The sequence below is a fragment of the Equus przewalskii genome, chromosome 6 (assembly GCF_037783145.1).
Source record: "Equus przewalskii isolate Varuska chromosome 6, EquPr2, whole genome shotgun sequence".
NCBI classification, from domain to species: Eukaryota; Metazoa; Chordata; class Mammalia; order Perissodactyla; family Equidae; genus Equus; species Equus przewalskii.
This window is the reverse complement of record NC_091836.1, coordinates 51,476,838-51,502,936: the sequence shown is the minus strand read 5'-3', so window position 1 is coordinate 51,502,936 and position 26,099 is coordinate 51,476,838. Positions and strand designations below refer to the sequence as shown.

The 26,099-nt window shown below is 37.8% G+C and overlaps 2 protein-coding genes across 11 annotated transcripts in view; one reads left to right on the top strand and one right to left on the bottom strand.

Moving 5' to 3' along the window:
• Nucleotides 1-26,099, top strand: part of LOC103563604 (olfactory receptor 7D4-like) — a 63,990-nt gene that overhangs the window by 15,777 nt on the left and 22,114 nt on the right. For 5 of the 10 annotated variants that reach the window (XM_070623726.1, XM_070623733.1, XM_070623730.1 and 2 more), the window contains one exon: nt 24,558-24,743. The exons of the other annotated variants lie outside the window; for them this stretch is intronic. The gene's annotated coding sequence lies outside the window, so the exon portion shown is untranslated. The remainder of the gene's footprint in view (nt 1-24,557; nt 24,744-26,099) is intronic. 10 annotated transcript variants of the gene reach the window in all.
• On the bottom strand, nt 15,372-16,296 carry LOC103563618 (olfactory receptor 7E178-like). Its single transcript, XM_070626677.1, is given in 2 exon segments — nt 15,372-15,753; nt 15,755-16,296. Coding segments are annotated over 2 exon segments (924 nt in total).

The following is a 26,099-nucleotide window of genomic DNA, read 5'->3' as shown; positions in this document are numbered from 1 at the left end:
TTTCATATGTCTGTTGGCCATCTGTATATCTTCCTTGGAAAAATGTGTTCATGTCCCCTGCTCATTTTTTGATCAGGTTGTTTGGTTTTTTTGTTGTTGTTGAATTGTATGAGTTCTTTATATATTTTGGAGATCAACCGCTTGTCTGATAAATGATTTACAAATATTTTCTCCCAGTTGGTGGGTTGTCTTTTCCATTTTGTTCATGGTTTCCTTTGCTTTGCAGAAGCTTTTTAGTCTGATGTAGTCCCATTTGTTAACTTTCTCTTTTGTTTCCCTTGCCTGAGTAGACATGGTACCTGAAAAGTCATTGCTAAGACCAATGTCCAAGACTGTACAGCCTATATTTTCTTCTAGATGTTTTATGATTTCAGGTCTTGCATTCAAATCTTTAATCCATTTAGAGTTAATTTTTGTGTATGGTGCAAGATAATGGTCTACTTTCGTTCTTTTTCATGTGGCTGTCCAGTTTTCCCCGCACAATTTATTGAAGAGACTTTCCTTTCTCCATTGTATGTTCTTGGCTCTGTTATCAAAGATTAACTGTCCATAGATGTGTGGTTATATTTCTGGGCTTTCAATTCTGATCCAGCGATCTGTGTGCCTGTGTTTGTGCCAGTATCATGCTGTTTTGATGACTATAGCTTTGTAGTATGTTTTGAAGTCAGGGATTGTGTTGCCTCCATCTTTGTTCTTTTTTCTCAGGATTGCTTTGGCTAGTTGGAGTCTTTTGTTATTCCATATAAATTTTTGGATTCTTTGTTCTACTTCTGTGAAAAATGTCATTGGGGTTCTGATTGGTGTTGCATTGAATCCGTAGATTGCTTTAGGCAGTATGGACATTTTAACTATGTTTATTCTTTGGACCCATGAGCATGGAATATCTTTCCATTTCTTTATGTTTTCTTCAATTTATTTCAATAATGTCTTATAGTTTTCAGTGTACAGGTCTTTCACCACTTTGGTTAGGTTTATTTCTAGGTATTTTATTCTTTTTTTGCAATTGTAAATGGGGTTGTAGTCTTGATTTCTCTTTCTGCTAGTTTATTGTTAACATATAGGAATGCAACTGATTTTTTTAAAATTGATTTTGTACCCTGAAACTTTGCTGTAGTTGTTCATTATTTCTAATGGTTTTCTGGTGGATTCTTTAGGGTTTTCTATATAGAGAACCATGTCATCTGTAAATAGCAAAAGTTTCATTTCTTCCTTTCCAAATTGGATTCCTTTTATTTCATTTTCTTGCTTAATTGCTCTTGCCAACACCTCCAGGACTATGTTGAATAGGAGTGGTGAGAGTGGGCACCCTTGCCTTGTTCCTGTTCTCAGAGATGGCTTTCAGTGTTTCACCATTAAGTATGATGTTGGCTGTGGGTTTCTTGTATATGGCCTTTATTATGTTGAGGTACTTTCCTTCCATACCTATTTTATTGAGATTTTTTGAAAAATGGATATCAGATCTTGTCAAATGCTTTCTCTGCATCTATTGAGATGATCATGTGATTTTTAGTCCTCATTTTGTTAATGTGGTGTATCACATTGATTGATTTGTGGATGTGGAACCATCCCTGTGTCCCTGGAATAAATCCCACTTAATCTTGGTCTATGATGCTTTTAAAATATTGCTGTATTCAGTTGGCCTTCATTTTGTTAGGATTTTTGCATCATAGTTCACCAGTGATATTGGCTTGTAGTTTTCCTTCTTGGTGTTCTTGTCTGGTTTTGGTATCAGGGTAATATTGGCCTCATAGAATGTGTTAGGAAGCATTCCGTCTTCTTCAGTTTTTCTGAATAGTTTGAGAAGGATAGGTACTAAATCTTCTTTGACTGTTTGGCAGAATTCTCCAGAGAAGCCATCTGGTCCTGGGATTTTGTTTTTTGGGAGGTTTTTGATTGCTGTTTCAATCTCTGTACTTGTGATTGGTCTGTTCAAATTGTTATTTCTTCTTGAGTTTTGGGAGGTTGTATGAGTCTAGGAATTCATCCATTTCTTCTAGGTTATCGAATTTGTGGGTGTATAGTTTTTCATAGTGTTCTCTTAAAATCCTTTGTATTTCTGGAGTATTTGTTTTAATTTCTCCTCTTTCATTTCTAATTTTGTTTGTTTGAGACTTCTCTCTTTGTTTCTTGGTGAGTCTGGCTAAAGGTTTGTCAATTTGTTTATCTTCTCAAAGAACCAACTCTTAGTTCCATTAATCCTTTCTACTGTTTTTTAAGTCTATTTCATTTGTGTCTGCTCTGATTTTTATCATTTCTCTCCTTCTGCTGACTTTGGGCTTTGTTTGTGTTTCTTCTTCTAGCTCTGTTAGGTGCATTTTAAGATTATTTATTTGAGATTTATCTTGCCTGTTGAGGTGGGCCTGTATTGCTATGAATTTCCCTTTCACAACCGGTTTTGCTGCATCCTATAGGAGCCGGTATGTTGTATTTTCATTTTCACTTTTCTCCAGGTATTTTTTCATTTCCCCTTTGATTTCTTCAATGATCCGATGTTTGTTCAATAGCATGTTGTTTAGTCTCAACCTATTTCTGAATTTCCCAGTTGTGTTCTTGTGGTCGATTTCTAGCTTCATAGCATTGTGTCAGAAAAGATGGTTGGGATGATTTCAATCATCTTAAATGTATTGAGGCTTCCTTGTTTCCAAACATCTGGTCTATCTTTGAGAATAATCCATGTGCACTTGAGAAGAATGTATATTCTGGTGTCTTTGGATGGCGTGTTCTATATACATCTGTTAAGTCCATCTGACCTAGTGTTTCATTTCAATCTACTATTTCCTTGTTGACTTTTCGTCTCGGTGATCTGTTCACTGATGTAAGTGGGGTATTGGGTCCCCTACTATTATTGTGTTGCTGTTAATTTCTCCCTTTAGGTCCACTAATGATTGCTTCATGTACTTTGGTGCCCCTGTGTTAGGTGCATATATATTAATATGTGTTATGTCCTCTTGGTGAAATGTCTTTTTATCATTATATAGTGCCCCTCTTTGTCTCTCACTGTCTTTTTTAACTTGAAGTTTGATTTGTCTGATAAAAGTATAGCAACACCTGCTTTCTTTAGTTGACCATTAGCTTGGAGTATTGTCTTCCATCCCTTCAATCTAAGCCTATGTTTGTCTTTGGAGTTGAGATGCATTTCCTGGAGGCAGCATATTGTTGGGTCTTTTTTAAAATATTTTTTTATTGTGGTTATAATAGCTTATAACATAGCGAGATTTCAGTTGTACGTTATTGTTTGTCATACACCATATAAGTATGCCCCTTCACCACTTTTGCCCACCCTTACCCTGGTAACCACTAATTTATTCTCTTTGTTTGTAAGTTTGTTTATATTCCACATATAAGTGAAATCATATGGTGTTTGTCTTTCTCTGTCTGGCTTATTTCACTTAACATCATGTCCTCAAGCTTCATTCATGTGGTTGCAAATGGGATGACTTTGTCTTTTTTACGGCTGAGTAGTCTTCCATCGTGTATATATACTACATCTTCTTTATCCAATCATCTGTTGATGGGCACTTAGGTTGCTTCCAGGTCTTGGCTATTGTGAATAACGCTGCAATGAACATAGGGATGCATAAGTCTCTTTGAATTGTTGATTTCAAGTTCTTTGGGTAAATACCCAGTAGTGAGATAGCTGCGTTATATGGTTTTCTATTTTTAAGTTTTTGAGAAGTCTTTGTACTGTTTTCCATAGTGGCTGCACCAGTTTGCATTCCCACCAGCAGTGGATGAGTGTTCCCTTTCCTCCACAACTTCTCCAAAATTTGTTATTTGTCTTGGTGATTCTGGCCATTCTAATGGGTGTAAGATGGTATCTAAGTGTAGTTTTGACTTACGTTTCCCCAGTGATTAGTAGTGTTGAGCATCTTTTCATGTGCCTATTGGCGATCTGTATGTCTCTTTGGGAAAATGTCTGTTCGTGTCTTCTGCCCACTTTTTGACTGAGTTGTTTGTTTTTTGTAGTTAATTTGTGGGAGCTCTTTATATATTATAGAGGTTAACCCCTTATCAGATCTATGATTTGCAAATATTTTCTCTCAGTTGGTGGGTTGTTTTTCCATTTTGACCTTGGTTTCCTTTTCCTTCCAGAAGCTCTTTAGTCTGATGAAGTCCCACTTGTTTATTTTTTCTTTTATTTCCCTTGTTTGAGTAGACATGGTATTCAAAAAGATCCTTTTAAGTCTGATATCAAAGAGTGTACTGCCTATATTCTCTTCCAGAAGTTTTATGGCTTCAGGTCTTACCTTAAAGTCTTTGGTCCCTTTTGAGTCTATTTTTATGTATGGGGAAAGATAATGGTCTACTTTTTCATTCTTTTGCATGTGGCTGTCCAGTTTTCCCAGCACCATTTACTAAAGAGTCTTTCCTTACTCCAGCGTATGTTCTTGGCTCCTTTGTCAAAGATTAGTTGTCCATAGATGTGTGGTTTTATTTCTGGGCTTTCAGTTCTGTTCCATTGATCTGTCTGTCTGTTCTTGTTCCAGTGCCATGCTGTTTTGCTTACTATGGTTTATAATATATTTTGAAGTCAGAGATTGCAATACCACCAGCTTTGTTCTTGTTTTTCAGTCTTGCTTTGGCTATTTGGGGTCTTTTGTTGCCCCAGATGAATTTTAAAATTCTTTGTTCTATTTCTGTGAATAATGCCATTGGGATTCTGGTTGGGATTGCATTGAATCTGAAGACTGCTTTAGGTAGTATGGACATTTTAACTATGTTTATTCTTCCAATCCACGTGCATGGAATATCTTTCCATTTCTTTATGCCATTATCAATTTCCTTCAGTAATGGCTTATAGTTTTCTTTATATAGGTCTTTCACCTCCATGGTTAAATTTATTCTTAGATATTTTATGCTTTTTGTTGCGATTGTAAATGGAATTATATTCTTGAGTTCTTGTTCTGTTAGTTCATTATTTGAGTATAGAAATGCTACTTACTTTTGTAAGTTGACCTTTGATGTAGTTATTGATTATTTCTACAGCTTTACGATGGATTCTTTAGGGTTTTCTATATATAAAATCATGTCATCTGCAAACAGCAAGAGTTTCACTTCTTCAGTGCCTATCTAGATTCCTTTTATTTTTTTTTTCTTTCCTAATTGCTCTGACCAAAACCTCTAGTACTGTGTTGAATAAGAGTGGTGAGAGTGGGCACCCCTGTCTTGTTCCTGTTCTCAGAGGGATGGCTTTCAATTTTTTTCCCATTGAGTATGATGTTGGCTGTGGGTTTGTCATATATGGCGTTTATCATGTTGTGGTACTTTCCTTCTATACCCATTTTATTGAGGGTGTTTTATCATGAATGGATGTTGGATCTTGTCAAATGTCTTCTCTGCATCTATGGAGGATATAATGTGGTTTTTTGTTCCTCATTTTGTTAGTGTGGTGAATCACGTTGATGGATTTGTAGATGTTGAACCATCCTTGTGTCTCTGGTACGAATCGCACTTGATCATGGTGTATGATCTTTTTAATCTATTGCTGTACTTGGTTTGCCAATATTTTGTTGAGGATTTATTCATCTATGTTCATCAGCAATCTTAGCTTGTAATTTTCCTTCTTTGTGTTGTCCCTATCTGGCTTTGGTATCAGGGTGATGTTGGCCTTGTACAATGTGTTAGGAATATTTCCATATTCCTCAATTTTTTGGAATAGTTTGAGAAGACTGGGTAATCAATCTTTTTAGAATGTTTGGTAGAATTCTCCTGAGAATCCATCTGGTCCTAGACTTTTATTTTTGGGGAGGTTTTTGATAACTGTTTTAATCTCTTTACTTGTGATTGGTCTATTCAGATTCTCTCTTTCTTCTTCATTCAGTCTTGGAAGGTTCTAAGAGGCTAAGAATTTATCCATTTCTTTTAGATTGTCCAGTTTGTTGGCGTATAGTTTTTCATAATATTCTCTTATAATCTTTTGTATTTCATTGGTATCCATTGTAATTTCTCCTCTTTCATTTCTAATTTTATTTATTTGAGCCTTCTCTCTTTTTTTTTCTTAGTGAGTCTGGCTAAGGGTTTGTCAATTTTGCTTATCTTCTCAAAGAACCAGCTCCTTGTTTCATTGATCCTTTTAACAGTCTTTTTTGTTTCAATTTCATTTATTTCTGCTCTAATTTTTATCAATTCCCCCACTTCTACTGAGTCTGGGCTTTGTTTGTTCTTCTTTTTCTAATTATGTTAAGTGTAGTTTAAGATTGTTTATTTGAGCTTTTTCTTCTTTGTTAACATGGCCCTGTATTGCTATATGTTGCCCTCTTAGAACTGCTTTTGCTGCATCCAATGTGAGTTGGCATGGTGTGTTTTCATTCTCATTTGTCTCCAAATATTTTTTTATTTATCCTTTTATTCTTTGGCAACCTATTGATTGTTCAGTAGCATGTTGTTTAGTCTCCACATATTATTTCCTTTCCTAGCTTTTTTCTTGGAGTTGGTTTCTAGTTTCATAGCATTATGTTCAGAGAAGATAGTAGATATGATTTCAATCTTCTTAAATTTATTGAGGTTTGCCTTGTTTCCCAATATATGGTCTATCCTTGAGAAAGTTCCATATGCACTTGAGAAGAATCTATACTCTGCTGTTTTTGGATGGAGTACTCTCTATACATCTATTAAGTTCATCTGGTCTAGTTTTTCATTTAATTCCACTATCTCTTTGTTGACTTTTTGTCTTGATGATCTATCCATTGAAATAAGTGAGGTGTTGAGGTTCCCTACTATTATTATGTTGTTGGTAATATCTCCTTTTAGGTTTGTTAATTGTTACTTTATGTACTTTGGTGCTGCTGTGTTGGGTGCATATATATTTATAAGTCTTATGTCTTCTTGATGGAGAGTCCCTTTTATCATTAAATACTGCCCCTCTATGTCTCTCTTTACCTGTTTTATCTTGAAGTCTACTTTGTCTGATATAAGTATGGCAACACCTGCTTTCTTTTGTTTGCCATTAGCTTGGAGTATTGTCTTCCACCCCCTCACTCTGACCCTATGTTTGTTTTTAGAACTGAGATGTGTTTCCTGGAGGCAGCATGTTGTTGGGTCTTGTTCTTTAACCCATCCTACCACTCTGTGTCTTTTTTTTCAAAGGTTTTATTTTTCCTTCCAAAGCCCCCCAGTACATAGTTGTGCACTTTTAGTTGTGGGTCCCTCCAGCTGTGGCATGCAGGATGCCACCCCAGCGTGGCCTGATGAGCAGTGCCACATCCACGCCCAGGACTCAAACCGGTGAAAGCCTGGGCCACCACAGTGGAGCACGCAAACCCAACCACTCAGCCATGGGGCCGGCCCCACTCTGTGTCTTTTGATTGGAGAATTCAGTCCCTTTACACTTAGAGTGATTATTGATATACGAGGGCTTAATACTGCCATCTTATTGCATGTTTTCTGGTTCTTCTGCATACCCCTTGTTTCTTGTCCCATGTATATCGGGCTACCAATTTGATTAGGTAGTTTTCTATGTTGGTTTTATTCATTTTCTCCTTGTTTATTGTATATGTCTCTGTTCTAATTATTTGTTTAATGGTTACCATTAGGTTCATATTAAAAGTCTCAAAGATGAGATCGTCCATTTTCTGATTGCTTCTTATTTCCTTAGACTATACTGATTCCATCCATTTCCTGTTCCCCTTCTAATTTATTTTTGTCATATCTTATTCTATCTTGTATTGTGAGTTTGTGGTTAAGGTGATGATATAATTTTTATTTTGGTGGTTTTCTTTTCTTTATCTTTGATGTAAGAATTAAGTGTTTACCAACTTGATCTGATAGACAGCTGCTGACTTCTGATTGTTGCATACCTATTCATCTCCTTGCTGAGGGCTTTGTGGCCATTTTCCTGTTTCTTTTTTTTTTTTTTCTTTTTTTCCTTTCAGGTATGAGAGCCTTCTTGAGGATTTCTTGTAGTGGTGGTCTTGTGGTGATGAACTCCCTTAGCTTTTATTTATCTGGGAAAGTTTTTATTTCTCCCTCATATCTGAAGGAGATTTTCGCTGGATAGAGAATTCTTGGCTGGAAGTTTTTGTCTTTCAGAATTTTGAATATATCATTCCCCTCTCCCTTAGCCTGTAAAGTTTCTGCTGAGAAATACGCTGAAAGCCTCATAGGGGTTCCTTTGTGACTTATTTTCTTCTGCCTTGCTGCCCTTAATATTTTTTCTTTGTCATTGACCTTTGCCAGCTTTGCTACTATATGCCTTGCAGTAGGTCTTTTTACGTTAACATCGTTGGGAGTTCTGGTAGCCTCTTTTACATGGATTTCCATCTCCTTTCCCAGGTTTGGGAAATTCTCTGCTATTATTTCTTTGAACAAGCTTTCTGCTCCATTCTCATTTTCTTCCCTCTCTTGAATACCTATAATTCTTACGTTGCACTTCCTAATTGAGTTAGATATTTCTATGAGAGCCTCTTCATTTCTTTTTAGTCTTAGTTCTCTCTTCTCCTCACTCTGAAGGATTTCTATAGTATTGTCTTCTAAATTGCTAATTTGGTCTTCCATATTGTCAGTTTTGTTGTTTAGGGAGTCCAGATTTTTTTAATCTCATCCACTGTATTTTTCATCTCCAGCAATTCTGAATGCTTCTTCTTTAAAGTTTCAATCTCTTTTTTGAATAAGCTCCTGAATTTGTTAATTTGTCTTTCTGTGTTTTCTTGTAACTCATTGAGTTTTTTCATGATAGCTATTTTGAATTCTTTGTCATTTAGGTTATGGATTTCTGTGTCTTCAGGGTTGGCTTCTGGGAACTTGTCATATTCCTTCTGGTCTGGAGATTGAATATACTTTTTCATATTGCTTGATGGTGTGGATTTTTGCCTTTGCATGGTATTATTATCTGGTCATTGCTGTCACGTGCCTCCACTAGGTGAGGATCAGGCTGTTTGTATTCTGGGTCCAGCAGGGTCTGGGGATCCCCAGCTCTGGCCACTGGTTGCTTTTCTCACTGTGCGATGCTCTGGCTGATGGCAGGTCTGGAGCACTGGGCAGGGGGAGGGGTGCTTGCCTTCTCCTATACTTATCTCAGCCTCTACTTCTCACTCTGTGCAGAGCTCTGGGTGATAGCAGGACTGGTGTGCCAGGTGGGATAAGGAGCACTTTCTCATACCTGCATGCCTCCCCCAACTGATGCCTGTCTCTCTGTGTAGTGCTCTGTAGCACCTGCCACTGCTTCTCCCTCTGAGTGATGCTGCTTGTGATTGTGTGGCTGGAGTGCAGGGCTGAAGCACTGGACAGGACCAGAGCACCTCTCCCCAGCTGAGCCACTCCTCTAGCCAGCCCCTCTCTCACTGTGCCACTCTCCTGGCAAACGTGAGGCTGGAGTGTGGGGCCAGAGTGCCAGGGAGGAACAGAGTGCCCCACCCCGCCTGAGCCACTTGCTAACTGGACCCTCCCTCACTGTATGGCTCTCCTGGCAAATGTGAGATTGGAGCACAGGGTGGGAACAGAGCACTGCTCCCCAGCTGAACCACTCATGAAACCAGCCCCTCTCTCACCACGTGCTCTCCTGCAAACATTGGGCTGGAGTGCCAGGCAGGACAGAGTACCTCTCCTTAACTGTGCCCCCCTCCTCTAGCTGTGTGTCTTCTCTCTGAACAGTGCTCCTGCTGAGCAGCTTCACCTTCCTCTGGAGGATCCAGCCTCACCACCACCTTCGGGCATATGACTGTGTGGGTCTCCCAGACGTTTCCTGTGTTGTATGTGTGTCCTCTGTTGGTATTTGCATGTCCCTTTAGTTGTATTTTAGTAAGGAGATTCCAAGGGAAGAGCTCACTCCACCATGATGCTGACGTCACTCCTCTATTCAATAGTTAACTGAGTTTTTTCGGTTCTGATGCCTCCTGTATGCCAAAAGGTAGAGGCTCTGAAGAACCATAAATACATGAGATTCACTCATTTCTTTCTGTATGCTAAGGGTGTACTTGTATAAACAAAAATAAAGTGCCTTGTCAGGGATGTAGAAACACCATTAATTCAGGTCACAAGATATTTAAGTCAAAAGACATAAGAACTAGTTTTATCATTATTGTAATAAAATGTCTAAAATTTATTTTCCCTTACTTTATACAATCATCACATTTACTGCACAGAGGACATTCATTGTTTGTTTAATCCTTATTCAGTGGCGTTGTATCAACTAGGAACCAACTCAGATGACAGTCTTAAGTCCAAGAGATACTAAGTACATGCCCCATAACACACTAATAATAAGTGGAGTAGACAAGATTCAAAATTAAATTGTCAGGCTCTGAGTCCCATGCACTCGACATCATTGTTTCCAGACTTTTCTGAAAGTTTTAAGCAGAGATAGAGAGGTCTTAATCACAGGTATATCTGAGACACATTTTTTAGCAGTTTACTGTTTCCTAGATAGGAATGAGTCCCAAGACTCTAGCTTTATGTCTCCTTTGTTATTGAGTAGGCTGATTATAAGAATGGAGGAGAAAGTGGACAGTTTAAGTGGAATCCAGGAGCAGGGACAAAAGAGAGAGATTTCTCTTGAATTATGATGTGACAACTCTCTATGATCATTGCCTGTGATCTCAGCCATCTTTCCTATAATTGATGCAGCAAGTGCTACCTACTGCTCCCCATTGTGGTCTACCAGTAAACCCTAAAGGGAAGAGCATAGTGAGCAGGGGGGTCTCTGCCAGGACTGACAGGAAAGTGAACTGACTGTTTGGTTTGGCAGAGAAGACTTGCCAGACACCCTGAGTCTGGAGTTAAACTGCCCACATTCTTTCAAGTCTTTCCAACTCATGACCTTGTACAAGTTATGTAAAATACTGTGCTCCTTTCCTCTTAGGTAAAATGATAATACTTGTGCATGTATAATGTGCAGATGAAATCAAACAATATACATAAAATCCGTACCTGAGAGACTGGCACATACGAAGCCCTCATTAACATGATGTTATACTTAATGTCATTCTCCTCATCTTTATCCTCATCATAACCTTCATGATCATTTGGAAGTGCTTAGGGGCAAGTTTAGAGAGACTCACTTGCTTCCATGGTGGGGGAGAATCCACTCAGAGCCAGAACCAGTGAGGGTGGAAGGAGAACACTGAATTAGAGTTCTCACACCCCCAGCAGAATGAAGAACATAAATTTCTTAGGTCTCTGATCTGAAATTTTGTATATGGGTGCCCTCCCATTGATCCATTGTATTCTTGAGGAGAAATAATTCTCCTGACAGTCCCTTCTCCAATCACCATCTCCCACAGCACTTACTGGGCTGAGGTGCATATCTGCTGGAGTGTGATGAAGGAGTATGGACTCACTGCCCCTCTCCTTCCTGGTGTGTGATGAAGGCTCATGGTCTCTCCTCAAGACTGGTAGGAAGATGGACTCAGGCTGGTACCTTCTGATGTGGATGCCAAAAAAGGGAGGAGACACAGACACAGAGGCATGATATTAGAATTTGCAAAGCAAAGGGCAGGAGGCAGCAGCCAGTTATTTAAATTATAGAACCAATTATTTACAGTTATATGACGTTGGGGGCTCAATGCACAAAGCTAATAGTCAATTGGTCCAGGTCATCCCAACCTCTGAGGGCTTGCCAATATCAAGGAAGAAGAAAAGGACACAAGTGAATGTCCTTGGAAGGATCTGGGTCCTTCCTCTACTCAGGAAGAAGTTCACCTGTACTTGCTTCTTACATCCAAGTTGCAGGATATTAAAACAAAATTCAGACTTCTTTTTAATTTAACAATTCAATGTGTGATTTTGATATCTTTAAATCTATTGTATTAATCATGAAATCTATGCAGAATTGGGTTTTCTATACCAAGAATGTGATATTTCCGTTTTCTCAGTTAATATTTGTCTTTAAGGATAAGTTGTTATTTCCATTTCCTTAGCTCTTGCTTGGGTTGGCATTTTATATGTTGGAGATTCACAGGAGTTTTTTGCTGTTAATTTGAATGAGTCTTCGGTTCTAAATTACTTAATTTTTTATCTAATTGAACTACACTGGCGTATTATAAAACTGTTGATTTTTATGTATTTATTTGGTAACTGATTAATTTAATACTTTGATGGGCTTCTTAGAAGGTCTAAATCAGCTAGGGCTGCAGTCATCCCAAGGCTTGACTGGCAAAGGTCCACTTTCAAGCTCACTCATGGACTGTTGGCAGTATTCATGTGTTTACAGGCTATTGGCCAGAGAACTCCCTCAGTTCCTTGACACATGTGTCTCTTGATGGGGCAGCTCACTACATTGCATTTGGGCCCCATCAACCAAAACAACCAAGAGAGCAAGAGAGGCAGCAAAAGGAAAGCCTGATTTATTTTACTCTATTCCCAGAAGTGGCTTCCCAACATTTTTCCACATTCTCATTATTGGAAGTGAGTCATTATTCCCATCTCACACATGATAGAGAAATATATGAGGGCATGAAAACTAGGAGTTTATGTTCTTCGGGGTCATCTCAGATACTGCCCACCATATAGGTTTCATCCTCTATAAGGACATTGTGCTCCAAGCACTTCATCACTCAGACTATGTATACACACACACACACACAATGGAATTTTACTCAGCCATGAGAAAGGAAGAAATTCTGCCACTTGCTACAACATGCATGGAAATTGAGATTATGCTAAGTGAAATAAGTCAGACTAAGAAAGACAAATATTGTAGGATCTTGCTTAATAAGTGGAATCCAAAAACACTGAACTCATAGAAACAGAGAATAGATTTGTGGTTGCCAGGGGCTGAAGGGTGGTGGAAAGGATGAGATGTTGGTCAAAGGGTACCAATTTCCAGTTATAAGATGAATAAGTTTCAGGGATCTAATGTACATCACGGTGACTATAGTTAACTTTACTGTGTGCTTGAAAGTTGCTATGGCAGTAGAGTTAATGTGCTCACTGTAACATCAACAACAACAAAGTGGTAGTTATGTGAGGTAAAGGATGTTTTAAATAGCCATATTTTGGTAAATGTTTCACAATATGTATGTGGATCAAAATACCATATTATACACCTTAAACTTATACAATGCTATATGTCAGTTATGTGTCAATAATACTGGGGGGAAAAACCCTGAAAAACTAAACCAAAAAACCCCAAATTCTCTAGTTTTATTTGCAAACAAGCTACATCCACCTCCAGAATAATGTCTGTTGTCATGTTCATCACTGTTCCAGGAGTGCTAGTGGAATAATATAATAGTCACAAAGGAGACATAAAATGTTTTGGTCAGAAAAGGCTGCCATGTATGACTAGTTGAAATTTAAGTCTAAAATCTCATTTTTTAGACATCTGGGAACATTTTAAAATTAAATAGTTTTCACATTGTTGTATAATTTGAGTTCAACCCAATCCTATAACACAAGTGTATTTATTCCCATTTTACCAATTGTGAACTTTAAGGAAAGGCATTGCATGCATGTTGTAGAAAATCTAGGGTTATGACTCAGGTGTGTATTTTCTATTATAATACTTTCAGATTTATAATTTCTTAGATTCGTTTGTCTTTGTGAATTTTAAGATGGTGTAATATGAAAGCAGGAGGTAGCAAATTGAAAAAAAAAAACTAGAAATTAAGCCACACACAAAAAAGCCACATTACTTGAGCACTTTCCAACGTTTTTTGGCTATCTCTTAGGTTTGCATGTATGTATACGCAAATATAATATTTTCATAGTTTTTATTGGGTGAAATACTTTCCTGCTAACTGGTGTGAATTGAATTCATTCTCTGTCAAGTGCGTTCCTTCTTCTAATATCAAAGTTTCTCATCAATGAAGCAGTAGGCGATTTTCCTTAAAGTAAAAGTAAATTAAGCTAGTTATGGACAGCTTTTCAGATAGTCAACATTACTACTGTAAAAATGATTTGACATCTCTAAAGAAAGATGGACACTAATCTTGTAGAACTCAAAAGGAGACCAAAGCCTGAGTTATCATGACAGAAGACCTGATAATAAAGCGATGTCCTAACGAGGCTGTTGCTGGAAAGAGCTCCACTTTGCTGACAACATGGTCCTTTACAGTCCTAGGGTAACGTAGAAGAAGATAAATTTATACTGGCGACATGGTGACTTAATGATCCACAAGCACCATTAGAGCCACACAGCAACTGGAAATATGATAGCACCCCTATTTTCCAGTTGTATACTCATGACCAAGACATAGCATTAACACCCACCTTTCTTACCTGGGCACCTTTTGCAATCTTGTAACTGCAGACACCTCACAACATACTTTTATAAACCATGTTACAATATCAGCCAGGGTTCAGTCAGGAAAAGAGAAACCAACTAGTCATTTTAATGAGGATATTTTAATATAGTGAGTTGGTTAAATAGTTACTGAAGTTATTGAAAGGCCAAAAAGGACAGAGTGGCAAATAGCAATCATAAGTGAAGGAAGAAGCTACCACACCAAGGGCTTGAGGGGTTTAAAGGGAAAAGCTGAGCTTTTAGGGCATAATTACTGTTACTGACCACTATTGAAAATTTGTAAAGTGAACACAAGATGGAAAATACAACAGTGATTTCAAGAGCCCCAACTCAGCACCACAAAGCAAAGTACAGAAGTGTAAGTTTGGATTGGAGGGACAATAGTTTCATAACTAGCATACATCCAACTGTATAGTGTACACAGAGAAAATATTTGAAGAAACATTATCAGGAATTATGGGGAAAACACATTATCTATTGCTACAGTAGGCTTTTCATATATTCCTTTTTGGAGCTATGATCTCTTTAGGATCTTTGGCATTTGCCCATGAGCTGTTAGGATCCAAGACATACAGGTCATCTTTGAGTGAAAGATCTGACTTAAATCAGTAGTTCTCAATGTTGGCTGCATCGAGAACCACCTGAGCATGAGGCTTTTAAAAATCCTCATGCTCAAACCACACTCCAGTCCAATTAAATCATAATCTCTGGTGGTGAGACCCAGTTATCAGTATTTTTAAGCTTCCCAGATGATTTCAGTAAATCCAAGGCTGAGAACCAGTGACATGCAAACTCACACATAACCTGCATAAATATATTTTGTAAATTATAAATTCATATGGAAAATATATAAGAGCTGTGGGAAAGATGTAATTTTTAAACATACAAAAGGAAAGTTGTTCATCTTTCTGGGATGCCTGGATCATCAATGATAAACTACAGAAGACCCCGTAGATATAAACACTGCATAGTCATGCAGTGAGTATGATACACAAAAGATCTCAGAATATACTCCCAGTGTCACTAAAGACATACCAAAAGAATCAATATTCAGATATTAAAAATGGAGAGAAGTGAAAGTCGTGAAAGCTACAAAACAATTTGATAAGAGAGGTAGGATTTTCAGATCTAGATGTTCAGTTTTGCTGCATTTCCCATCTTTCACTCTGAATGAATGGCACAGATACCGATATTAGATTGTTTTGCTGAGGAGCCTCTGCATGGCTCTTTTGATGTCTCTGCTCCTCAGGCTGTAGATGAAGGGGTTCAGCATGGGGGTGACCACAGTGTACACCACCGAGGCCACTGCATCATTCTTGGGAGAAAGTGAGACAGCAGAACTGAGGTAAACCCCAAGGCCCCTTCCATAAAATAAGCAAACAACTGACAGGTGAGAGCCACAGGTCGAGAAAGCTTTGTACTTCCCACCTAATGAGGTGACTCTCAAAATGGAGGAAACAATTTTATAGTAAGAGAAAAGTATCCCTGAGATAGGAAGAAAACCAGAGATGGTGCCAACAAAACACATGACTATGTTGTTGGTGAAAGTGTCAGAACAGGCAAGGTTGAGGAGAAGGGTCACAGAAGAAATTGGAAATTTCCACATCCTTGAAGCAGGTAAATTGTAACACAATCAAATTGTGCAGCTGGGAGTCCAAAAGGCTAAGTAAAAAAGATGTCAAAACTAAGAAGCCACAGAGGCGGGGGTTCATGATGACGGGGTAGTGCAGAGGGTGACAGATGGCCACAAATCGGTCATATGCCATCGCAGTCAGAAGCATATCATCCATACATGCAAAAAGGGTAAAAAAAGACATCTGTGTCAAGCATCTGACCTAGGGGATGACTCTGCTGTGAGTGTGGATGTCCACAATCATCTTGGGGACAGTGGTGGAGATGAAACCAATGTCAGCCAAGGACAGGTTGGAGAAGAAGAAGTACATGGGGGTGTGGAGGTGGGAGTCAGAGCTGACTGCCAGGATGATGAGCAGATTCCCTAACATCGTGACCAGGTACATGAACAGGAATAGCCCAAAGAACAAAGGTTGAAGTTCCAGGTCATCTGAGAGCCCCATGAGGAAGAATTCTGAGACAGGTGTTAGATTCTTTGGTCCCATGTTGCTAAGACCTCTCCTGGAAGGGAAAAGTGGCTTGGAATGAATGAAACAAGCAAATATACAGCCAGCATTGTGTCTATATTTTGGATTCAAGCCAAGCAAAGTAAGGCATTCACACTTGAGGACCATACACTCCAGTACCTTCAGCAATATTTCTCAGTGGTGGCACTCATTTCCTCTTAGAACTCGTTCCACATTGATTTCTTGGTTATTTACCTGTTTTTATATACACTCACTTTAGAGACAGTGAGCCAAAGTGTGATCGAGGAGCAAGCCAATTTGGAGTTAAACTTATGAACCCAGTAAAATATCAGTCCCATCCGTTGAAGAAAATATATGGAAAAGGAAATATCTTTCTTCCTTAAAATAATCACTCCAGTGGCTGGCCCCGTGGCCAAGTGGTTAAGTTCACGTGCTCCGCTGCAGGTGGCCCAGTGTTTTGTCGGTTCACTTCCTGGGCGCGGACATGGCACTGCTCATCAAACCACGCTGAGGCGGCGTCCCACATGCCACAACTAGAAGGAGCCACAACTAAGAATATACAACTATGTACTGGGGGGCTTTGGGGAGAAAAAGGAAAAAAATTAAATCTTTAACAAAAAATCACCCCAATTAAAAGGTGCTAGAAAGCTTCAAATAGAGTTTAATTTGTTCAAATGCAGTGTAAGAAAGTTCCTTAACTTGGACCATGTATAAACTCTCTGTAACATCACTTATATTTTAAATTAAAGTCAAATATATTTAATTAATTATAATTTTGTTGTAAGAGTTATCTTCATTGATTTTCATCATTATTTGGTTTCTGATATCCACCTTCAATAGAAATAAGTGCTCACTCATATATGTGGGTTGTCTTTTATTTATTTATTTTTTTGGTGAGGGAGATTTGCCCTGAGCTAAGATCTGTTGCCAATCTTCCTCTTTTTTCTTGAGGAAGATTGCCCCTAAGCTAACATCTGTGCCAATCTTTCCTCTATTTTGTATGTGGGTTGCCACCACAGCATGTCTTGATGAGTGGTGTAGGCCTGTACCTGGGATCCAAACCCATGAACCTGGACTGCAGAAGTGGAGTGCGCTGGACTTAACCAATATGATACCAGGGCAACCCCTGGGTTGTCTTTTAAAAGTCTTTTCAAATATTAATCCTAACAGTAGGCTTTTTATGCAAAGTTACTGTATCAATGGTACACAACCTGAGGGATGAGCTTAGTGTCTGAGATTGCTGTTTGATTTTCTTGTCTCCATCATGCAGTGGCTTAATAAAAGTGTTTTAAACATAATTCTAACTCCAAAATGTGTGAAGCATTGTTTCTTCATCAAATCAACCCTCTTATTTACAGTTGAGGTTTTACAACTAGGGAAGTCCCCATCTGTCTGAAACCTAGTCATATTAAGTCTACTTAAGAATTTTTCACATCAATCCTTCTTGAAAACAGGGATTCCAATACTCCATACATCAGCTCCCTGAAGGCAACTTGGGATTTCATTTCTCCTGTCAGGTAATTGATTTAATTTGAGAAAAATGCAAAATATGAAAGTGCAGAGACTAATATAACAAAAGCCTGGATCATTTCTTCATGTATAAAATGGGGAAGAAATTAGAACCTACCTTATAGTGTTGTTGTAAAAATTAAGTTAAATAATAAATATAAAGTGCTTAAACCAGTAATTCTCACTCCTGATTAACCATTATGATTACCTCTGGATCTTTTAAAACATACTGATGGCCTGGCTCCATCCTAGAACGAGTTAAATCAGAACCTCTACATGTGAGTCTGTTGGTGATTCTAATGTACAACCAAAGTTCAAAACGATTGCCTTAGAATATTACCAGACATTCAGTAAATACTTCATTAATGTTGTCTGTTATTATTATCATTAATACTCACTCATCGTCTCAAAATGTGAACATCCAGTAATATTTGCTTCAGAACTTATATTTTATAGAGATTTGAAATATTACCAATGAAATTTCAATTTTCTTGCCATCCCTTCATGATCCGGTTCTCCTGCATACCTGTCCCACAGAGTCAACCATTGTCATGAATTTGGTGGATATATTTTCCTGCCAATGTATCCATGATGTTAGCATTTGTTTTGTATCCATGAACAGTATTCCTGAAAAGTTAGCTAAAAAGTACGATACATATTGTTCCTGAAAAACTTTATGTTTTAAGTCTTTCTGTGAAGTATATGCATCTAGTTCAAAGATTTTAGCTGATGCGTATTATTGACAGAGGGAACCGCTTCATTTTATTCTTCCGTTTGTTATTATGGAAATTCTATATGAATTATTTTACCTCTTTGTATCACACAAGTGAGAATATCTATAAGATATTTACATATATAAAGTATAGTTATTTTCATTGTAAAAATCCATACACATTTAATTTTAATATTAGGCATCCATATTTTTTCCCAATAAAAAATCAGATATGGGCCAGCCCAGTGGTGCAGCAGTTAAGTGAGCATGTTCTACTTCAGTGGCCCAGGGTTTGTCAGTTCGGATCCCAGGTGCGAACATGGCACCGCTTGGCAAGCCATGCTGTGGTAGGCATCCCACATATAAAATAGAGGAAGATGCGGATGGATGTGAGCTCCGGGCCAGTCTTCCTCAGCAAAAAGAGGAGGATTAGCAGCAGATGTTAGCTCAGGGCTAATCTTCCTCAAAAAAAATAAGATACAATGAAGTATCTGCTCTTAGTGGTGAGATATATAATTAGGAATATCACTCAAGTCTGTCTAGTAATAGTCATTCCATAATAGCTCACGTTAAATTCTCAACTTGAAGCAGAAATGATATTTGCATGTCTCAGATTTCCAAAGTGAAATGGAAAAAATATTACTATTCATAGAAAAACTGTGGACCACAATATTCATGCCAGAAAGACGACTATGAACCACTTCTCCTATCCCCCTTATTTCACAGATGTCCTCACTGAATCCCAAGAGGAGAAATTAATGGTTTTGCCTCCATCTGCTCATCTGCAACAAAGCAAGCTTGAAAAAATTATTTCTGCTCCAGTGGAAGTGACAGAGCCCTAGGGCAGCAGTCAGGAGATGAAAGTCTGAGTCCTAGATCTTTCACACACTAAATTTGGAGGGTGTATCAATATCTCAATCTCTTTCTGATGGCATTCTTTACCTTTAAATGGGGAGAGTAATATCCTCAGAAATTTGGCACTTATTATTCAGTTATGGCATTTTAATCAGACTTGAATTATTACTGCAGTAGCAAGTTATGGATAAATTTAATCTCAATAAATATTTAATAACTTTTATTTAATTCTATGGCAGAGAATTCAAAGCCTTTGTGCTCCCAGGGAACTTGAGCATGGTCTGACTTCACATCCTAAATGCAAAATCCTAAAAGTGTTTCAGTCCATGATGTAAGATTTATCCTCCCCTTCTCTTTCTTCGTGCTTTAAATTTTTCTTTATTTAAGATTACAACAATCTCTTGGTGATCAAATGATGTATATCTTATCAAAGGGAAGTAATATGCTTGTAGAAAGTACATGCCATAGAAATACAGAGTCCTATTGTATGCATCTCTAGTCCTGTGGGATATTGCTAGAAGGGATGAAAGAACAGGTAGGAAATCCACCAGACTGGGTAGAAGCCTTATTGCCTACTCCGAGTTCATGTGAACTAAGGGTACATTTAATATTTAATAGAGATTTTGTTTTGTTTCTGTTGCCTACTCTGTGCCAAAGACAATATAAGCTCTGAGGAATCAGAAATGAATGAGACTCAGTTGTTTCCCTCCAAACATTCAATATCCAGTTGTATAAGGACAAAATAAAACGTGCTGTCAGAGATCCAGGGAAACAATATCTTCAGATCACAGAATATTTTAGTCAAACAGCAGGAATCTAGGCTGTTAATATTAATGATAATAATATCTGAAATTTATTTTGCCCTTTCTACACACATTCATTACATATGTAGTTGCATACTATACAATTTAATCCTTGCAACAATGCAGTTGTATCAACTAAAAATTAACCCAAATGGCAGAGTTGAAGTTCAGAGATATTAAGAACCTGCTCCATTTTGCACAAGATAATAAATTGAGCAGGCACAATTAAATTATCGGTCTCTGATGCTCATACGATAAACTTCTTCACTCTGTTTACCCACACTTCAGAAAGTTTAACACAGAAGTCCAGAGGTCTTAACCAAAATTACAGATAAGATCATCTTTTAAGTGATTTCAGCTTCCTAACTAAGAATGTCAAGAAACACCCTGACTTTACTTTTCCTTTAGGGATTGAGAAGCACTGAAGAGTGATGGAGGGAGTGAATAGGGGAAAGAAAGAGATCTGTCTTAAATTATAACCTGGGGATCCTTCTATGATCTTTGCCTTGATCTCAGCTGTGACTTCCTATAGTTGATGCAGCAAGAGACACTCACTCTCTGCTGAGGTCTACTGGGAACTCCCAAAGGAAGATGACCGTGAACATAGGGTCTCTGCCTGGAGTGACCTGGCAAGTGAAATGACAGATTGGGTGGGCAGGAGAAACTACTGGTTAAGTACCCTGTGTCTGGAGTGTGGATGCCTGGATCCAAACTGGAATTCGCTCCTATTTTACCCCATGATCTAATGCAAGTTATATTTAAATGCCAAGTTCACTTATTTGACTGTAAAATGATGATTATATGCATTCCTCTTTCTTGGGGAGTAATTATTCTGATAAAAAGAAACAAGCTACATAGAACACTTAGCTCAGAGCCTGGCACTTAGGAAGTCCTTGAGGAAGGTTCATGATATCATGCTTATGTCTTTATCCTCATCCTCATCCTCACTTGATGATTTTGGAGTACTTAAGGGACTGTTGTCTGTTATCATGGGGGTAATGCCTATGGGAGCTAGAACCAGTGTGGAAGAAAAGAAGAATTCTGAATGAGAGTTCTTGGACCACCCCACCACCACCACCAGAACCAAGAACATAAATTTCGTAGTGGTTGGAAATGAAACTTTGCATATTAGTGCCCTACAATTTGTCTATTCCAACCATCCTGTTTATCCTGACAATGAGAAACACTGCTCTCCCAGTCCCTCCTCCATCCAGTATCTCCCACAACACTCACTGGGCTGTGTTGTGACTCTGCTGGAGCATGACCAAGGAGGACCAATCTGCTGCCCCTCTCCTGCCTGGCAAGCAATGATGGTTGAGGCTCTGTCCTCAGGACTGGCAGAAAGACAGACTGAGGATGTGGCCTCCTGATGGAGATTACTACTCTAGGAGGAGGAGACACAGTTGTGAAGCCTGCTAGACATGGGCCAGCAACATGAAGAGCTGGAGATGCAGCCTGATAATATACAGTTGTGTGGCTTTGAGAGCTCAGTGCACAGAGCACATAATTAGCCAAATTGGCCCATGAACTCCATTTCCTGAAGAACTCGCTATCTTGGAGGATTGACAGGAGGAGAAAAGCCAGTGTCCCTGATCCATCTTAACTACTTCTGAGCCCTACTTCTTCCTAGGAGGAAGTTCACTTGGCCTCCTCTAGCCTGTAAAGATTGCATTTATTATTTCCAGTTAAAAATTCAATTACAATTTTGATTTACTGAAATGGCATTAATGGTGACATAATATCAGGAATAATGATATCTATTTAAATGTTTTTTATTGTAGTAACATTTGTTTACATTATATAAATTTCAGGTGTACATCATTATATTTTGATTCCTGTGTATATTACATAATGTTCACCACCCAAAGACTGATTACAATCCATCACCACACACATGTGCCAAATCAACACTTTCACCCTCCTCCCTCCCCTCTTCCTCTCTGGTAACCGCCTATCCAATCTCTGTCTCTATGTGATTGTGATGTTTTTATCTTCTACTTATCAGTGAGATCATAAAGCATAAGCCTTTCTTCCTCTAACTTATTTCACTTAGCATAATACCCTCAAGGTCCATCCATGTTGTCACAAATGGCTGGATGTCATAATTTCTTATGGCTGAACAGTATTCCATTGTGTATATATACTACATCTTCTTTATCCATTTGTCCCTTGATGGGCACCTAAGTTGCTTCCAAGTCTTAGCTATTGTGAATAATGCTGCAATCAACATAGGGGTGTGTGTATCTCTATAGATCCGTGTTTTCACGTTTTTTGGATAAATACACAGCACTGGAAAAGCTGGATCGTATGGTAGTTCTATTGCCAATTTTTTGAGGAATCTCCAGATGGTTTTCCCTAGTGGCTGTGCCAGTGTGCACTCCCACCAGCAGTGTATGAGAGTTCCCTTCTCTCCACATCCTCTCCAATACTTGTTGTTCCCAGACTTGTTAATTATAGCCATTCTGATCAGAGTGAAGTGATATCTCATTGTAGTTTTGATTTGCATTTCTCTGATAGCTAATGATGTTGAACATTTTTTCATGAGTCTATTGGCCATCCATATATCTTCTTTGGAGAAATATCTGTTCAGATCTTTTGCCCATGTTTTAATTGGGCTGTTGGTTTTTTTTATTGTTGAGACATATGAGTCCTTTGTATATTTTGGACATTAACCCCTAATCTGATATATGGTTTGCAAATATCTTCTCCCAATTGTTAGCTTTTCTTTTCATTTTGTTGATGGTTTCCTTTGCTGTGTGGAAGCTTTTTAGTTTGATGTAGTCCCATTTGTTTATTTTTTCTATTGTTTCACTTGCCTGGTCAGGCATGGTACTTGAAAATATGCTGCTAAGACAGATGTTGAAGAGTGTACTGCCCATATTTTCTTCTAGAAGTTTAATGGTTTCAGGTCTTACATTCAAGTCTTTAACAATTTTGAGTTAACTTTTGTGTATGGTGTAATATAATGGTCTAATATCATTCTTTTTTATGTGGCTGTCCAGTTCTTCCAACACCATTTATTGAATAGACTTTCCTTTCTCCATTGTATGTTCTTGGCTCCCTTGTTGAAAATTAGCTGCCCATAGATGTGTGGGTTTATTTGTGGGCTCTCAATTCTGTTCCCTTGATCTGTGTATCTGTTTTTGTGCCAGCACCATACTATTTTGCTTACTATAGCTTTGTAGTATATATTAAAATCAAGGAGTGTGATATCTCCAGCTTTGTTCTTTTTTCTTAGGATTCCTTTGGCTATTTGCTGTCTTTTGTTCTTCCATATAAATTTGTGCATTCTTTGTTCTATTTCTGTGAAAGATATCATTAGAACCTTGTTAAGGATTGTACTGAATCTGTAGATTGCTTTAGGAAGTACAGAAATTTTACCTATGTTAATTCTTCCAATCCAAGTGCACAGAATATCTTTCCATTTCTTTGCGTCTTCTCCAATTTCTTTCAACAATGGTTTGTAGTTTTCAATGTACAGATCTTTCCTCTCTTTGATTAAGTTTATTTCTAGGTATTTTATTCTTTTTTGTTGCAATTGTGAATGGGACTGTATTCTTAATTTCTCTTTCTGCTACTTCCTTGTTAGTGTATAGAAAACAATTGAGGGGCCAGCCCAGTGGTGCAGCAGTTAAGCGTGCAGTCAGTCCTTAGTCAGGACTGTCCCTTGTTGTGGAGGTTCTTTATCCAGTTTTCAGTTTTCTCTCCAGGGTAATTTCCCCCAAAATAGTTGTAACCTGGCTGTGTTCGTGGGAGGAGATGAATTCAGAGTCTACTTATGCCACCATCTTGGAAGAAAGACCAGTTTTCTTTCTCTTAAAAGGGATAATTTTCTGGAACTTTCAATCTGCTCTTGATAAAGATGTTATAAAAGGTTTTCTTTACTTTTGAGTGAGTCTCACTTTGGTTAAATGGATAATTAAGCATTCTTCCACAGTGAGCATGCTTCCTACTTCAGCAAGTGTTTTAAAACTTTTTGATATTTTTGACAAGCTTCCCCCAAAATCCAAATCCCAAATGAAGTCTTTCTTTAGCCCTGAATTTTTTTTACTTTGAGAATTTTCAGAGGACTTCTCAAAGAAATCTGTTCTCTCTTTCTATAAAGACGGTGATATCAAATGAATTAGGCTTGTTTGCTATCTTAAATTACATGGGAAGCATTGTCAAATAAGTGATGATAAACCATCTTAGGTTATATTGTGTGGGTGAATGTTACTAATGTAAGTGTTTTAAAAAATTATATAACATTCCTAAAATTCTTATCTGTCCCAGTAATCAATCCTAATTGTAGTTATTATCTTGAAGTGTTGTATGTCACAGAAATAGCTAAGTTTCTCTGTCAATTGCTCTTTTTGAGTCTTTTGTCATTTGCAGATAGTTGTTTTACTCTGTTTTTTTAGGTGTCTTTCATCTTAAGAGAGATTCATGGAAAGGACTTTGACACTTACTCTAGAATACAGGTTTCTGATAAACTTTCTTATGAAGTGGATAAGGAATTATAGAACTCTAACAGAAAATTACAACTTCATGATACTTCCAACAAAAGATCAAGATCAAGTGTTGTTTACATGAAACTGAATGAACTGGTGAGGATGATTTTCACTTGAAGTACTGCTGATTTTTTAATGTTTTCTTTTTCCAGATTTAAGGAAATCTTTTTCTCTTAAGCTAATTATGACTTATAGCATTTGGCAAATTATACCTTTGTAAGAATTATTTTAGGTGATTGTATCAGAATTGAAACATTTATCTTTTTATGCCTACCTTATCCCTCCAGAACTTGGAAACTCTTAGCAATTATTGCTATTTTCAGGCTATATCTTTATTTGCATAAGTTCAATAAAAATCTGTTCTCCTTATGATGGGACACAATTGATTAGATTACCAAAGCTTTGACTAGAATGTCATACTTGAGAAAAATATGCATAGACTCAGATATGATATGACCAAAACAGACTTAAGGGACAAGGACTGACTTTATGAAATAAAGCCATTTGGAAATATTGGCCTGGTACCTTGCTTAGATGGTTCCCAGAAATTTTACTAGATTAGTAAAGAAGCTGCATTCCCTGGAAGCTGTAAAGAACCTCAGGATATTTTGGGGAACCTCAAGAGAAGAGAAGAATTCACCCAAATCTCTAGGTATTGCAGATTGAGTCTGATGACAAGTCCTTGGCTTGGTTTTCCTGGCTCCAGTGGCCTTTAAAGTTCCATCTGAGTTTCCTTATCAAGAGTTCCAGCAAAGCAGATTTAAAACAGCCTATATTGTCTATTGCTATTCTTGTACTTATGTAAATAATTAGGCCAAGTTTATTGAAACTGGACATTTTGCAAACTAATGAGTCTTAATTTTGCTCTGTTTGGTAAAAATGAGGGTGACTTTAGAGAAAAAATATATTTCAATAAAAACTATAATACACATTCATGGATTCCCATTCTGTCAATTGTATTTGAGGTTTTTGTTTTCTATCTGTAAACTGGACTGGGTCCTGAATTCTAGCCTCCTGAAATATCCATGCTTTACATTTTTTCCGTCTTTTTCTTTTGGAATCATTGAGAACTGAAACCACTTTTTCCTGAAGCCCTGCAAACTGATCCTGGACAACTCAATATAAACAAGAAAGATTCATGCCTGTTGTTTGTCAGACACTCAGAAATATACCTGAACACCTAACAACATCATCAGAGACATTTAAAGCTTCCAAAGATGCTTTGACCCTGACTTATAGAAATCTTCTTGATGGACTGCCCCTTTGGCTCAGACACTGGCTTATAATTTTCTCAACCTATTATCTTTGTTTGTTGTTGTTGTTATTGCTGTTTCTGTAGAAATTCTTCCTAATAAATACCTAGTTACTTATTTATAAAATATAAGCCTAACTTTGAGAGAACAGCTGTATCACTGACTTGCTAAGAGACTGATTCAATGAGATGAAACAACC